The sequence below is a fragment of the Lissotriton vulgaris genome, chromosome 2_1 (genome assembly GCF_964263255.1).
Source record: "Lissotriton vulgaris chromosome 2_1, aLisVul1.2, whole genome shotgun sequence".
In the NCBI taxonomy this organism is placed as follows: domain Eukaryota; kingdom Metazoa; phylum Chordata; class Amphibia; order Caudata; family Salamandridae; genus Lissotriton; species Lissotriton vulgaris.
Genome location: NC_141687.1, coordinates 1,463,919,066 through 1,463,933,330, shown reverse-complemented (window position 1 = coordinate 1,463,933,330; position 14,265 = coordinate 1,463,919,066). Strand labels below are relative to the sequence as shown.

At 45.8% G+C, this 14,265-nt stretch overlaps 1 protein-coding gene across 4 annotated transcripts in view; it reads left to right on the top strand.

Annotated features, from left to right (window-relative positions):
• Positions 1–14,265, top strand: part of SLC37A2 (solute carrier family 37 member 2) — a 926,772-nt gene that overhangs the window by 568,470 nt on the left and 344,037 nt on the right. For 2 of the 4 annotated variants that reach the window (XM_086957323.1, XM_086957320.1), the window contains exons 10-12: positions 2,175–2,192; positions 2,719–2,886; positions 12,610–12,700. In XM_086957323.1, coding sequence (XP_086813449.1) covers positions 2,175–2,192; positions 2,719–2,886; positions 12,610–12,700 — 277 coding nt within the window. The remainder of the gene's footprint in view (positions 1–2,174; positions 2,193–2,718; positions 2,887–12,609; positions 12,701–14,265) is intronic. The other 2 variants (XM_086957324.1, XM_086957322.1) reach the window with 1 other exon arrangement.

Sequence of the window (14,265 nt, the reverse complement as noted above, 5' to 3'; positions counted from 1 at the left end):
GTGAGTCTATTGATGGAGTTATAGGACTCTATTGTTTAGGGGATACCCTCATCCTGCACCTAGGACTAGAAATAGGTAAAGGTTCAATCCTAAATGGCTCGTTACAGTGTAGTGTAGGAGAGTTAATGTAGGTGAAGGGGTATGATGTTACCCGGGCCTTTATTAGGGTACCTATATGAAACATAACAGAGGATGAACTAATGATCCTACCCCTGGCATTATCTGGGTGCGGACAAGCTCACTAAATTCAAGTAGGCCACCTTGAGAAAGAGGGCGTGGTACTGGCGTGACTATAGTGTCTAAGGGTGGGGCAAATAAAGTTTGCCCCACTCTGCAACCCTGTGTGAAACAAGAGTGTGGTGAAGCCTAATTTTGAAATTGTGAGTACTTCTCAGGGCCCAGAGATTCATCCATTTGGAGGTTTTTGGTTCAGATTCCATTGCCTTGGCAATGGAGGATAGGGACTATGGCTGCAAAAGACTATAGCTGCACAGTTGTGCAGGTGGCTATATACTTAACTTGAAGACCACATTTCCTACCCCGCCCCTCGTCCCCCCCCCCCCCAACCTTCCCGGCCCTAATTTGTTGGAAGTGGCATCTTTCACAACAGTTGTTCAAAAGGCAGCGGCACCTCAGAATGGACTTTGCCATCTGCTATAATGAAATCTAACATTCTGATTCACCTTTTACGGAATCCCAGCTTCTGTTTAAGGAGGCTCCACTAGATCTTCTCAAACTGCATGAGAAAAATTTATGTTTGCCCCTGCAGTACATATGTAGTTTTCAACTTGCTCCTGTTGGTCCACCGTTCTAGCCCTCTCATCCATCGATGAAGTTTGGTTGTTCTAACGTCTTCAAAGCAGAATTCAAAAGCCTTTCCTATATGTTTTCTGGGCAGGAGTCCAAGAAACTTAATGCTCTGAGCTGCAGAGTTTTTGTCTCCACCAGCTTGACTCTCTGAACAACTAAAGCCACCTGCCTTTTACTCCAATAAATCTATGCCTTCTGGGTACATGCAAAATGTATAATTTTAAGTCTGCTAGGCCACATGAAGCATTTGGCATTGCGTCAGCGGACAAAACTGGGTTGTCCTGCTGATCAGCTGAGGCTATTCTATTCCCTCGCCAACCCTTATCTCTTGTAGATGGAAGGCCTTGCCCTGCTGAACAAAGGTTACATAGGAGAGGTGCCACTTGAACAGGCAGACATGGATTTTACTTCCTTTACCTCCTCACAGATGAGTCCTGAGGCCTGTACTGGATCTTCGCTTTCAAACCTGTATATCTGGCAAGACCTGTTTGAGATGCTATCCCTGAGCCAGATGTTGTTGAACTGGGACTTGCCTAACCTCTGTGTAATTAACTGCTTTTCCTTGGCCAAGAAAGACCTCCCAGTAGGTATTTTTGCTCATTCCAACTGGGGCTTGGCTGTTTGCACTGCTCTTTGAAGAGTTGTGTTGGTTGCAGACTTCTCCCTAACCACTACCTGGTAGTCTTTGCATAGTTTTGCCAAGCACTGCTCCCTCACCTCTCAGGCACTGTATGATTTCCTTGATTATCCAGCACAACATAATCCCATCTCCAACCTAGGTACTGCATTCCACTGGAAGAAAGTTACTTGCCTTTGGTAACAATATTTCCAGCAGATTGCTCAGCACCTTCCTCCTTTCCCATGGTCTAATGCTGTGAATATTAAGATCCCCAAGCTGTGTGATATTTTTGTTGCTGTCATGATTCTCCCAAGTTCCTCTTTGCACACCTCGATGTGGAGCTGAAAAAATACCTGGCGCTCATGTCTGTGTGCTAGATGGTTACGGATATCCTCCAGTGATGTCACATCCAGACATCCACTGGGGGTTGTTGACATTTTTGCTTGTGCACTCCTGCTTCTTCTGCTGTAGTGGCTCCCTCCATAGGCTGATGGATGCCAGCTCGAATACACAATTGTCATATTGAAAATGAGAACACAGAATTGATGCTCTCAGAGCAGGGCAGAACACGCCATACCATCTTGGTGCCCACTGCGAACACTTTAATTTTCATGAGGTTTCTTTTATCATAAGAACTGAAGATATAAATAATGTATCCGTAAATGTATATGCATGTAGACAGACTTGATTCTTTTAGCAAATGTTCAATTGACTTCTAGAATGTTATCTTGTTTGACCCTTCTAGGAAACCGAGGGCTTGCAGGTAAGGAACAAAATGAGCATTATCTGTTTTTTCGCTTTCGTACTACTTTTACAGCAATTTTTACTTTGTGTTCTAATATTGGGGTACCAGATAGCAAGGAAAAGTATCTCACTGTGTAGTTTACTTTATCCTAGAATGATGGTCAAGGATAGAATATTAATTAAAATATCCTGAGACTTGGTTCTTCAGCTTACACCGTTGCCTTTAGCCCTTGAGCAACATAACTAAGCAAGGGTTCTCATAGAAACATGCTTGTTTGCAGTGTGCATATGCACAGAGTAGGTTGACTGGTAAACATTAGTATTTTATATATACAACAGGAACCTCATGAATGTCCTATCTATTTATGAAAATTGAAAATTGGGGCCAGTGAGATGGTGTTGTGTTTAAGGAGAAGCATACTTTTATCTGGCTGGATTTTGCTAATAAGTTTAAAGTAGTAGCAAGCATAGATGGTTCAAAGTGACCACATTGGTTAACTTGTTCAGTTTTAAAATGTTTGTATTTTATATATTGTGTATTTAAGAATAACTCCGAAGAAGACCTGCAGAATCCACAACTGCCAAACAGCAGCACTGAGGAGATTTTCCCCAATGACAACCGCATAGAGAGTAGAGTTGAGGTGTCTATTAACGAATCGCGTCCAGTTGAACATCCAGAGGCTATCAGCTTTCTCGGAGCCCTCAGAATACCGGTTAGTAAAAAACCCATTTATTGACATCTTTGCACAATTACTAGACACATTTAAAGATTGGACCAGTGATGAAGCTTCTGCCCTCATTTCTGAGGCAAGATTCCAATGAAAAGGATTCTGAAAAATTCTCAGCTGGGAAATTTCAAAGCCTTCTGTACTCTTTTACTTTAGTGGCAAGCAGTACCTGTAGCTTATTTATTAAAATATTTTTGTAAAGGAGTTTCACAACTATGGCTCACCGTATTCTCTATAATGATTCTCAGTAAGTAGTGGTGTTTCCAAGTAGCAGATAGTCTGATGCGTGAGGACATAAATAGTTTAAAAGCAGGATACATTTTTTTAATAGTTACAGTGGATGAAGAAAGTGGTTCTGAAATGCAGTGATGTAGTGTACTGGGGAGGACCCAAGATGGCTGCCTGGACAGATGTGCCACCCGTAGCTCTGACAAAACAAATGCATTAGGAACCCCCTCGGTCCCATCAACTGTCAATCAATCATTACATTTGTAAAGTGCGCTACATGCCCGTGAGGGTCTCAAGGCGCTGGGGGGGGGGGGGGGGGGGAAGACTTCTGAAGGCCAGCAGCTCCTGGGTCTGTCGTAGGCTGGTAGGGAGAGTGTTCCAGGTTTTGGCGGCGAGGTAGGAGAAGAATCTACCACCGGCGGTGGTTTTTTGGAAGTGTGGAACTGTGGCGAGGGCGGGGTTGGCAGAGCGGAGGCTGCGGGTGAGGGTGTAGAAGCTGAGTCGGTTGTTGAAGTATGCTGGTCCGGCGTTGTGTGTGGCTTTGTGTGCGTGGATGAGGAGTTTGAAGGTGATCCTGTTGTTGACGGGGAGCCAGTGCAGGCTTCTCAGGTGGGGTGTGATGTGGCTGCGTCGGGGGACGTCGAGGTTCAGTCGTGCCGAGGCGGTCTGGATGCGTTGCAGCCGTCTCAGGTGCTTGGTTGTTGTTCCGTAGAGGGCGTTCCCGTAGTCCAGCCTGCTGGTGACGAGGGCCTGGGTGGCGGTTTTTCTCGTGTCGGAGAGATCCATTTAAAGATCCTGCTGAGCATTCGGAGGGTGTTGAAGCAGGAAGCGGAGATGGGGTTGACCTGCTTGGTCATGGAGAGGGCGGAGTCGAGGATGATCCCCCAGGTTGCGTGCATGGTCGGTGGGTTCTGGGGCTGTTCCTAGCGATGTTGGCCACCAGGAGTCGTCCCAGGCAGCGGGGGTGGGGCCGAGGATGAGGACCTCCGTTTTGTCTGAATTCAGCTTCCGCCTGCTGTCCTTCATCCATTCGGCGACGGCCTTCATTCCTCTGTGGAGGTTGACTTTGGCGGGTTGGGGGTCTTCGGTGAGGGATATGATCAGCTGGGTGTCGTCAGCGTAGGAGATGATGTTAAGGTTGTGTTGTCGTGCGACGTGGGCGAATGGTGCCATGTAGATATTGAACAGAGTCGGGCTGAGGGATGATCCCTGAGGAACGCTGCAGATGATCTCGGTGGTCTTGGAGCGGAAGGGTGGGAGGCGGACGCTCTGGGTTCTGCCGGAGATGAAGGATGTGGTCCAGGCCGGGGCCTTTTCTTCAATTCTGGCGCCGGGAAGGCGTGCTGTTAGGGTGCAGTGGCAGACCCTGTTGAAGGCTGCTGATAGGTCCAGCAGGATGAGGGCGGACGTTTCTCCATTGTCCATAAGGATTCTGATGTCGTAGGTGGCGGCGATGAGGGCGGTCTTGGTGCTGTGGTTGCTGCGGAAGCCGGACTGGGATGGGTCTAGGATGTTGTTGTCTTTAGGTAGCGGGTCAGCTGTCTGTTGACGATCTTCTCCGTGACTTTCGCCGAAAAAGGGAGGAGGGAGATGGGCCGGAACTCCTTGAGGTAGTTAGGATCCGCTTTGGGTTTCTTCAGTTGGGCACTGATCTCGCTGTGTTTCCAGCTCTCTGGGAAGGTTGCTGTCTCGAAGGAGATGTTGATTGTTTTCCGGAGATGGGATGCGATGGCTGTATTATCTTTGTTGAAAACGTGGTGAGGGCATGGGTCAGATGGGGATCCGGAGTGGATGGAGTTCATGGTCTTGATGGTGTCTTCGTCGCTGATGTTGGACCAGGCGGTCAGGCGACTGGTGCGGGTGGTGGTCGCAGGTGTGGTGGTCTCGGCGATGGATGTGGGGGTGGCGGTGTTGAAGCTGTCGTGGATGTTGGTGATCTTGCGGTGAAAGAAGGATGCCAGTGAGTTGTACAGGTCTTGTTATGGTAGTATGTCGTTGGTGATGGAGCTGGGGTTGGAGAGTTCTTTCACAATGTTGAAGAGCTCTTTGCTGTTGTGTGCGTTGTGTAATCTGGGAGTGACTGGTGCTAGGGTATGTAGCCCCCACCTTGGGGGACAGATTGAGTAGAAACTGTGATTGGATGGCAAAGTGTGCCAGCAGCGGGCGGTCGTACTTGCATTGGACCAACTCTGGAGCTTGGGACCGGGGCACATGGAGTGAGAAGCTCAGGGCGCTGCATGTCTACGACTGGCTTGGTGCCTGCACCAAAGCCAAAATAACGCTCCGGGGCCGGTTGACCAGCGTGACCTCTTCAGGAGGGGTGCTGGGCCGGACCGGTGCAGAGAGAGAGACCCGGCGAGGACTAGAGGTGAGCAGTGCGTACTAGTGACCCCGGGGGAGGTATCAGTGATACCATATGCTGGACCTGGAGACTGGCAGCCCAATGATATGCAATGGAGAAAGAAGCAATACTCTTCCCCCCCCACGTTTTAATAGCGTATACCCCAGTATCTTTTCACAGCCTGGAGCGCACCCGACACAGAGAGGATTCCTGGCTGGAGGCTAATGGTGATGGTTGCTGCCTTGCGGCCCGAGGAAGATAATCTGAAACCCCTAGGGGAGTCCGAGTGATATTCACAGAGGCTGAAGCACTTGTGCCCTCCCCGCATGTGCCGACTTGCCCCGGGTGATGCTCCGACGGTGCCCTCCTATTCCATACACAATATGCAATGAATCCTTGATCCTGCTATATAATCTGAGAAACTCTGATTGCCTGACCAAGGGGTGCAGAGTGTGAAATGGCGATCCTGGGGTGCTCAGATGGGGGGACTAACGGAGCTGCATTACTGGGCAAGGATGCCACCTAAACCCAAGGGAGGCCCAGGAAAGGCCCTTAAAGCTGGCCATCCGATTGAAAAGGGACTGGCCATGATGACCCAGAGTTGGACTCCTAATAAATAATCTGGCATGGGGGAGGCTGTACCTCTCTCTAAACAAGGAATAAAGAACCTAAACTTGGAGGTAACAAACTCATCACGGAAAAGATAGTTGGGGGAGGGGGGGGGGCTATTATAGTGGTGCTGTTGCCCCAAGACATGGACAAGATGAGAGAATGTTTAAAAGACCTAGGCACCAGGGCTGAGGACACAGATGAGATACTAGGAACGTACACTAGCCAAGCAGCCAACCAAGAAAAACGTCTAGAGATACAGGAAGCCAAGTTAGTAGATTTAGAAGATGGATCTCAATGCAACAATGTGCGCACCCTAGGCCTCCCGGAAGGAACAGAGTCCGCACCAGTGGAACAATTCCTGGAAACATGGTTGCCCACTGTCCTACCGAGGCTGGAGGGCAAGGGGGGTATGGTCAGTGGACAGAGCATGCAGAACCCCTGGTGGTAGGCCAAAAACTGGTGCACTACTAAGGATGTTGAAATACAAGGACACGCTGGGTGCACTGATGGTGGCTATCCAGCAAGGCAATGTAGAATTCAATGGGAACAGGATCTCCCTTTATCCTGACTATGGCATATCAACTCAGAAAAGACAGTGACTGTGCATGGAAGTAAAAAGGAAGCTCAGAGAGAACATGGATTGCCTTGTGCACTGTTGCCTCCGGCGCGCCTCCGTGTGGGTGTGCAGAGGAAGCGACACTTCTTCGATAATGCTGGAGACACTATACAGTTTATAGGGAATGATTTGTTGGCATGATAACAGAAAGGGTTCACTCCTACACACATGGGCGGGATAACACTTTCTTAGAATGTTAAAGGGATACAACACACCATTAAGCAGCAGAGAATATGGTCATACTTGTGAAAGCATCAGATGCGGCTAATGATCCTGCAGCAGATGCATCTGCTGCTGCAGGAACACCAAAATATAAATGCTATGTAGGGGGATGATTGTGGTATTACAGCTTCACTTCTGCAGCACTTGAGGTGCTGCTGTGGGTGGATGCTGGTGTCCCGCTTAAAGTGGAGGCTGAACTGAAGGCAGCGGCTATATATAGTTGGGGAGATCTGTGGTAAACGTAAAGTACTACTAAACACATGGATTTTTTTGATGGAGTGCTGAACATGCTGTCGCTAAACACACATAATGATATTATATGGATGGGTAATTGTAACTGTGTACTAGATAGAATTTTGGGCAGCTATATGACCACTGCCAGGACATTAGGTAGGTCATCTAAAGCACTGTTGATTTATTAGAGCTATGGAGGGCCCAGCATGGGCAAACAAAGGGTTATTCCTTCTACTCCCTACCGCATGGGAATTTTTAGGGAATTGATTATATGTTCATTCACTCTGAACAGGTTTGCACAGATTTTTGGAAGGCCCAGTACCTGGACCATTCACTATCGGACCATACCCCACTAGTGGTGGAGCTGCAGTGCTGGGCCTATCTAGCACCGGTGCGCCAGTGGCACTTCCAGCTCAAAGCACTCCTTGATCAGGTGTTCCTCTAAGAAATTAGGGAAGCAAGAATGCTTTACCATAATAAAGAAATGGTGTCATCTGCTGGAGTACCTTGGGAAGCCTTTAAGGTGACTATACTGGGGAAGTGATTGGCCACAACATAATGGGGTCAGGAAGTCCTTGGCTTACACAGCCATGAGACTGGAACAACAGATGGCGGACATTTTCAGACAGGCTCCACACACCAATGTCATCTGGGAACACAACACTGTTTACTAGAGGAGTTGGATGAAGCTCACCCCATTCTGGGAAAGCATGATTATAAAAAATACACAGAAACACAACACGAACAGGGAGATCAGACTGCCCGATTACTAACGTTGTTAGTTAACTTGGAGAGTGGAGAGAACGCTGAAGTATCTCTTAAGGACGGGCACAGAGCGAAAGTGGCGGCCCGGGAAGATATCTTGAACTGGTTTGTGGAATTCTGTGCGGTGTGTTATGTGCAACAGGGCCACCATGAAGAGGCGGGTATGACTGCCTTATTGGATGAGGAGCTGCTACCCAGGGTGGACGAGGATACCAGGGATTTACTGAATACACCTCTGGAAGAAGCAGATGAATTCGGGAAATCGTCTGGTAGTGATGGGCTCTGTGTTGAGTTTTTTCAGACTCATGGCGATCTATTGTGGGCACCTTCACTAGCCATGTACCTGAAAGCATTTTTGTCGGAGAGATTGCGGTATTAGGTAGGCCAATATTGTAGGCCTACCTAAACTATGTAGAGATGCCAACAATTGTGAATCCTACGGTCCCCTCTCAATGATCAAAGTAGATGCTAAAATCCTGGAGAAAATACCTTCTCAAAGACTGGTGAAAGCGTGAGGAGGATTATACAAACCGATCAGGTGGGATGTGTGGGGGCTGTACCACCACCACAAATATACGTAAGGCGTTTCATTTTATGGAACATGTCACTAAAGCGGAGGAACCCTGCACTACTGCCAGCTTGGCTGTCCATAAGGCCTTCGATACGGTTGACTGGAGGTTTATGCTCTGTACAGTTCAACGCTACAATCTGGGGCTGGACTACCTGAGGTGGGTGAAGCGCCTTAACACCACCAGCAGAGCGAGAGTGTAAGTGGCACACAGAGTTTCAGACAGCTGCTCTGTGGAGAGGGGGACCCATCTCACCACTGTTATTTGCTTTAGTCATCAAACTGCTGGCTCAAATTATATGTGCCAGACATCAGGACGCTGTGTAACAAAAAGGAGTTTGGCCCATGCGGACAGAAGTGGGGTAAGGGCCCAATATACTTTACAACAAAGAGGTAACCCACACTTCAAATTGTATTACACCATTCTGTTTTGGGTGAACAGATAAACAAAACTTAATATGTTTATCAAGACGATAATTTGCGCCGTTTTTATTTTTCAAATTTTGTAGAAAAAATGTTTGTGTGTACAGAGAAATCACACTGCCATTTACGTAGTAACCAACCAAGTTTAGCTACACAAATCATAAATTTACAAACATAAACAATATGAAAACAGTGCGTGAAAAGTTTTTTGTATACAACAAAGTGAACATATATCATGAACGTGGGGAGGGAAAGATGTCAAATTGTTTTTTCAATAACATCACCAAACGCAATTAAGCAAACATTTTTCAAACCATGAAGCAATTATTGCCCAAGGAGCAGCCTTTCAATGAATCTGCATGAAAACAAAATAACCTCTCGGAAACAATGTTTGTAAGGTTATAGATTCCCAAGTATTTTAACGTATTTCCAAACTTAGGACGTAATCCTGTTCGCCTACGCGTTTCGAGTTTTCAGGGTATCTTCACAAACTCTCTTCAGGGCCAAATGAATTCTTTCCCCTGTTTCTCAACCTATTAGTGAAAACACAAATAATTGCGTACACTCATTATAAATTGCTCTCCTCAGCCCACTCATACCTTCTCCTATGTACAACTTAAAAGTAGGGAAACGTACCTCAGGGGACTTGAGGTAAGATCGGTTAGTCCAGAGTATAAAAACAGGATTTTTCGAGTCTGTGCGTTTTCTAAAAAGACACAAGTGGTTGTGTCAGAAACTGTGCTATTTGAGATTATTAGCCAGCTCATTATGCCAGTAGAAGTAACCAAACAATTCCTACCTGGATACGTGACTCAGGAGGAATCAAGTGGATTCTTCAATTCTGTGGTCAGTGTTTGGCGTAAATTCACTTCTCAAACTGAGAAGAAGCTGGCTAATAATCTCAAATAGCACAGTTTCTGACACAACCACTTGTGTCTTTTTAGAAAACGCACAGACTCGAAAAATCCTGTTTTTATACTCTGGACTAACCGATCTTACCTCAAGTCCCCTGAGGTACGTTTCCCTACTTTTAAGTTGTACATAGGAGAAGGTATGAGTGGGCTGAGGAGAGCAATTTATAATGAGTGTCCGCAATTATTTGTGTTTTTACTAATAGGTTGAGAAACAGGGGAAAGAATTCATTTGGCCCTGAAGAGAGTTTGTGAAGATACCCTGCAAACTCGAAACGCGTAGGCGAACAGGATTACGTCCTAAGTTTGGAAATACGTTAAAATACTTGGGAATCTATAACCTTACAAACATTGTTTCCGAGAGGTTATTTTGTTTTCATGCAGATTCATTTAAAGGCTGCTCCTTGGGCAATAATTGCTTCATGGTTTGAAAAATGTTTGCTTAATTGCGTTTGTTGATGTTATTGAAAAAACAATTTGACATCTTTCCCTCCCCACGTTCATGATATATGTTCACTTTGTTGTATACAAAAAACTTTTCACGCACTGTTTTCATATTGTTTATGTTTGTAAATTTATGATTTGTGTAGCTAAACTTGGTTGGTTACTACGTAAATGGCAGTGTGATTTCTCTGTACACACAAACATTTTTTCTACAAAATTTGAAAAATAAAAACGGCGCAAATAATCGTCTTGATAAACATATTAAGTTTTGTTTATCTGTTCACCCAAAACAGAATGGTGTAATACAATTTGAAGTGTGGGTTACCTTCTTTGTTGTAAAGACATCAGGACGCTGGCATTCTATTGGGGGGCAAATGGGAAGTCCTCTCCTTATATGCTGACGACATTCCATTGACCCAGAGGAACCCGTTAATTTCATGGCAAGAGTTATATGGTACACTAGATGAGGTGGGGGTACATTCTGGGTTCTGACTGATTGCTGACAAATCTGTACTCTACCCCATCCAGGTGAATTTGGTTTCAGACGCAAACCTACTTAATATTAAGTTTCAGGCGACTCTGGTTGAGTACGTGTATCTGAGCTCTGATATGACTGAGATCTATGACTCTAATGTGGGAGCCTTGTTGGAGGGCCTAGAGTGGAGTGTACGTAAATGGTTATGATTCCCAATGTCCCTTATGGGGCGCATAGCTGTCAGTATGATGATTATGCCACCACAAGTACTATATTTGTTACAACACATGACAATGTACATTCTGTAGCCCTGCTTCTGCCGGTTGGATGAGCTACTTAAATTACTTTATTGGGAGCATGGAAGGGCACAAATCATCTTGAAGTACTGAGCCATCCCAAGGGACTGTGGAGAGCTGCAAGCATTAAACTTCAGGACTTGTTATTGGGCAGCTCATCTCCAACATACCGTGCCATGGTTTAAGAAGGGGGCACTGACCCAGTAGCTGTAGTACTGATGCGTTTGGTCCGACCTCGAGATCTTCTGGCGCTACCCTTAGTTCCCTGTAAGGAAAGGGCAGCTCTGATGATGCAAGTTAAAACTTTGTTAAAATTATGGGGGCAGATGTTGAGGAGAGAAGGGGAAGAGTACATATATATGCAACAGTTAGTCCCCAGGTATACTGGGCTTAGCCCTTAACTGCACCTATTCTTCAGGCGCAGAGGTGAAGGAGGTGCCCTTTTACTGTGGGTTACCTATACAAGGATGGCCGGATGATGGGGTATGCAGACTTTTGCACTAGATGGGGTATTGCAGGTGGATGCTTTCTAGTATACACAGGTCTAGAAGCGGCTTTCTGTAAAGCTTGGGTGGGGTTTCCACAAGAGCCGGAAACGCACATCTTAAAAAGACGCTGCAAGATATGGGAGGGAGAGCTTAATTTATCACACAGATATACCCCCTTTTATTGCCACCTACAGATACCCACATCACAACCCTGAAATTAGAATGGGAAAATGATTTAAGGGTGGAGATTAGTGAGAGGGACTGGGCATCCATATTAGGTAACTGTAGAAAAGTAACATGCAAGGGAAGCTTGAAACTGATACATTACACGTGTGTCCACAGGGACTCTGTTACACTACAATGGTTGCACAGACTAGACTTAAGACAGAGCACTGCCCCAAGTGCAGAGCATCTATAGGAACATACTTACATATGTGCTGGGCATACCCTGGTGTTGGAACTTTTAGTGGTGAAGTTGTTGAGGGGCTGGGGTAACTAACTGAACTAGCTCTATCCCCCCCTATTCATTTATGCTTATTGGGCCTGGTGACTCAGGCTAATCATATTAAATATATGGAAAAGCTGCTATAGCTGGGAGTGCCCATATCCTAAAATGCATAGCATTGAGGTGGATGACCAATCAGCTTTCCACCCAGAAACAAAGGTTGTGGGAATTTGAGAGTTGTGTGTGAGCTGAGTGTGAGGTGCGACATTGATTGGTGTAAAATGAGGTAGGTCAAGGGGTTAGAATAGAGTGGGATTTGGTGGAAGTCCCCGTGAAACAGGAAATGGAGGATCCGGTTATGGAACATGAGTGAACATGGTACTAAGAAGGTGTTACATGGCTCAATATTGATCTGCTATGTTCCCTACAATGTCTGGATGACATATCTGTACCTTTGACAAAACACATTATTGTAGCATGTTTTTCTCTTTCTCTGTTTGGGGAGTTGGCACTGGACCTGTTGCTGAATTGTGATGTTCATTGACTGTTAAAATCAATAAAAGAAATATAAAAAGAAAAAAAGAAATTCAGCGTACCATATGACATAATTGATTTCACACTCTGTGTTTCTCATTTTTAGGGAGTGGTGGAATTTGCTTTGTGTTTGCTGTTTGCCAAACTGGTCAGTTATACCTTCCTCTACTGGCTACCACTCTATATTGCAAATGTTGGTAAGTTCACTTGAGTGAAGGGTTCTGTCTTTCTTTGTTGGAGGTAAATTCTGTTGAAGTAGAGTTTTAATATCTGATGTGATGAATCACCGGTGCACCGTAATTAAGCTCTTCTGAGAAGAAATATTTAGGTTGCACAGCTATCTTAGCTAGTGCATTCCATTTATTTAGATCTCAGTCAGTGTTATCAATCTGGAGTTTAACATCGAGTTCACTAAATGGTCAATTGAAAAGTTAATATATGAAACTTTGTCTTTGAGTCTGTGAGAACTCTGTTCTGGCACTATGCAATGTACTATTTCTTTAGACTTACCGAGGAGGTGGCTGGTAGTGACAGCATTGGACATTGGAGCGCCGAATAGTCCTGGAGCTGGGTGCTGCACTCAGTTGTGCTGTCTCTCTCAATTACAAATGCAACAGCATGCAAAGCATGACAAACATGATCACTTAGCCATAAAGCTGGATCTCAAATCATCCTTGTAGGAAGTGTGACCATGGTGCTTCCCAGTATAAAAGCCAGTGAGAAGGATAATAAATCTCTGTTTGAGGCATATGAGCTGCAGATTGTACACTATGCATAGATTGCCATCTAGTGTTGGGCTTGGATGCTTGCACTTTGTTGTTGTCTTGGAAGAGTCTTTTGTAGTCACAAGATAGGTGACTCCTCCCTTGGACGATAGTGCGCATGGGCATCGACTCCATCTTTAGATTGTTTTTTTCCACCGTCGGGTTCGGATGCAACTTTTGCGTTCCGGTGTCGTATTTCCAAACCATTTCGACGCCAAAAACAATCTACAACTCAACGGTATTATTTTCGATCGCGTAATCTTCGACCTACATCTCAACTACTCGATTCGGGTCGTCGACAAGGGCCGCTGGACCTATCGACGCCATTCGGGCACTTCACATATAAGACCCTCTTCTCCTGTTCTTCCTCCTCAGCCTGTTCTTCCTCCTAAGCCTGTCTCTCCTCCACAGTCTCCAAACCTCCCACCTCATTCACTACCACCACAACATGATGATGATGATGATGATGATGATGATTTAGGGGATGGGAAGCAAACAATGACCCTTTCACTCACCTTGATGATCACACAGACACACCACAGGATGATTGGGACGATTATGATGACCCAATAGATTTCCCAGACCTCCTCGATCCCCAGCCATATCCAACAAAACCATCTCCCCCAGATGACAATATTGGTTTAGGTCAGCTTTTAAATAGAGCTGCTGTCTACCATGGTGTTCACATGCATTCAGACCCTGCAGATGAGGACTTCCTTCTAGACACCTCCGAACAGTCACAAAAAACTGGAAAGGACTCCATTCAAAAACTGCCCCCAGTGTGGAGCGAAATTCCCACACAGTGACCATCACAAGGTCTGTAACATATGTCTCTCTTCCAAGCACAACGAGAACAATTGTTAGGCCTGTGCCCTTTTTCGATCCAAGAAAACCATCCGTGATTGTCGGGCCCGACAACACATCATGGTGCACTCCGGCACAGGTAGACCTCTTTGACGAAGGCCCTGATGTCCCAGAGGAGGATTCTGAGGACCTGG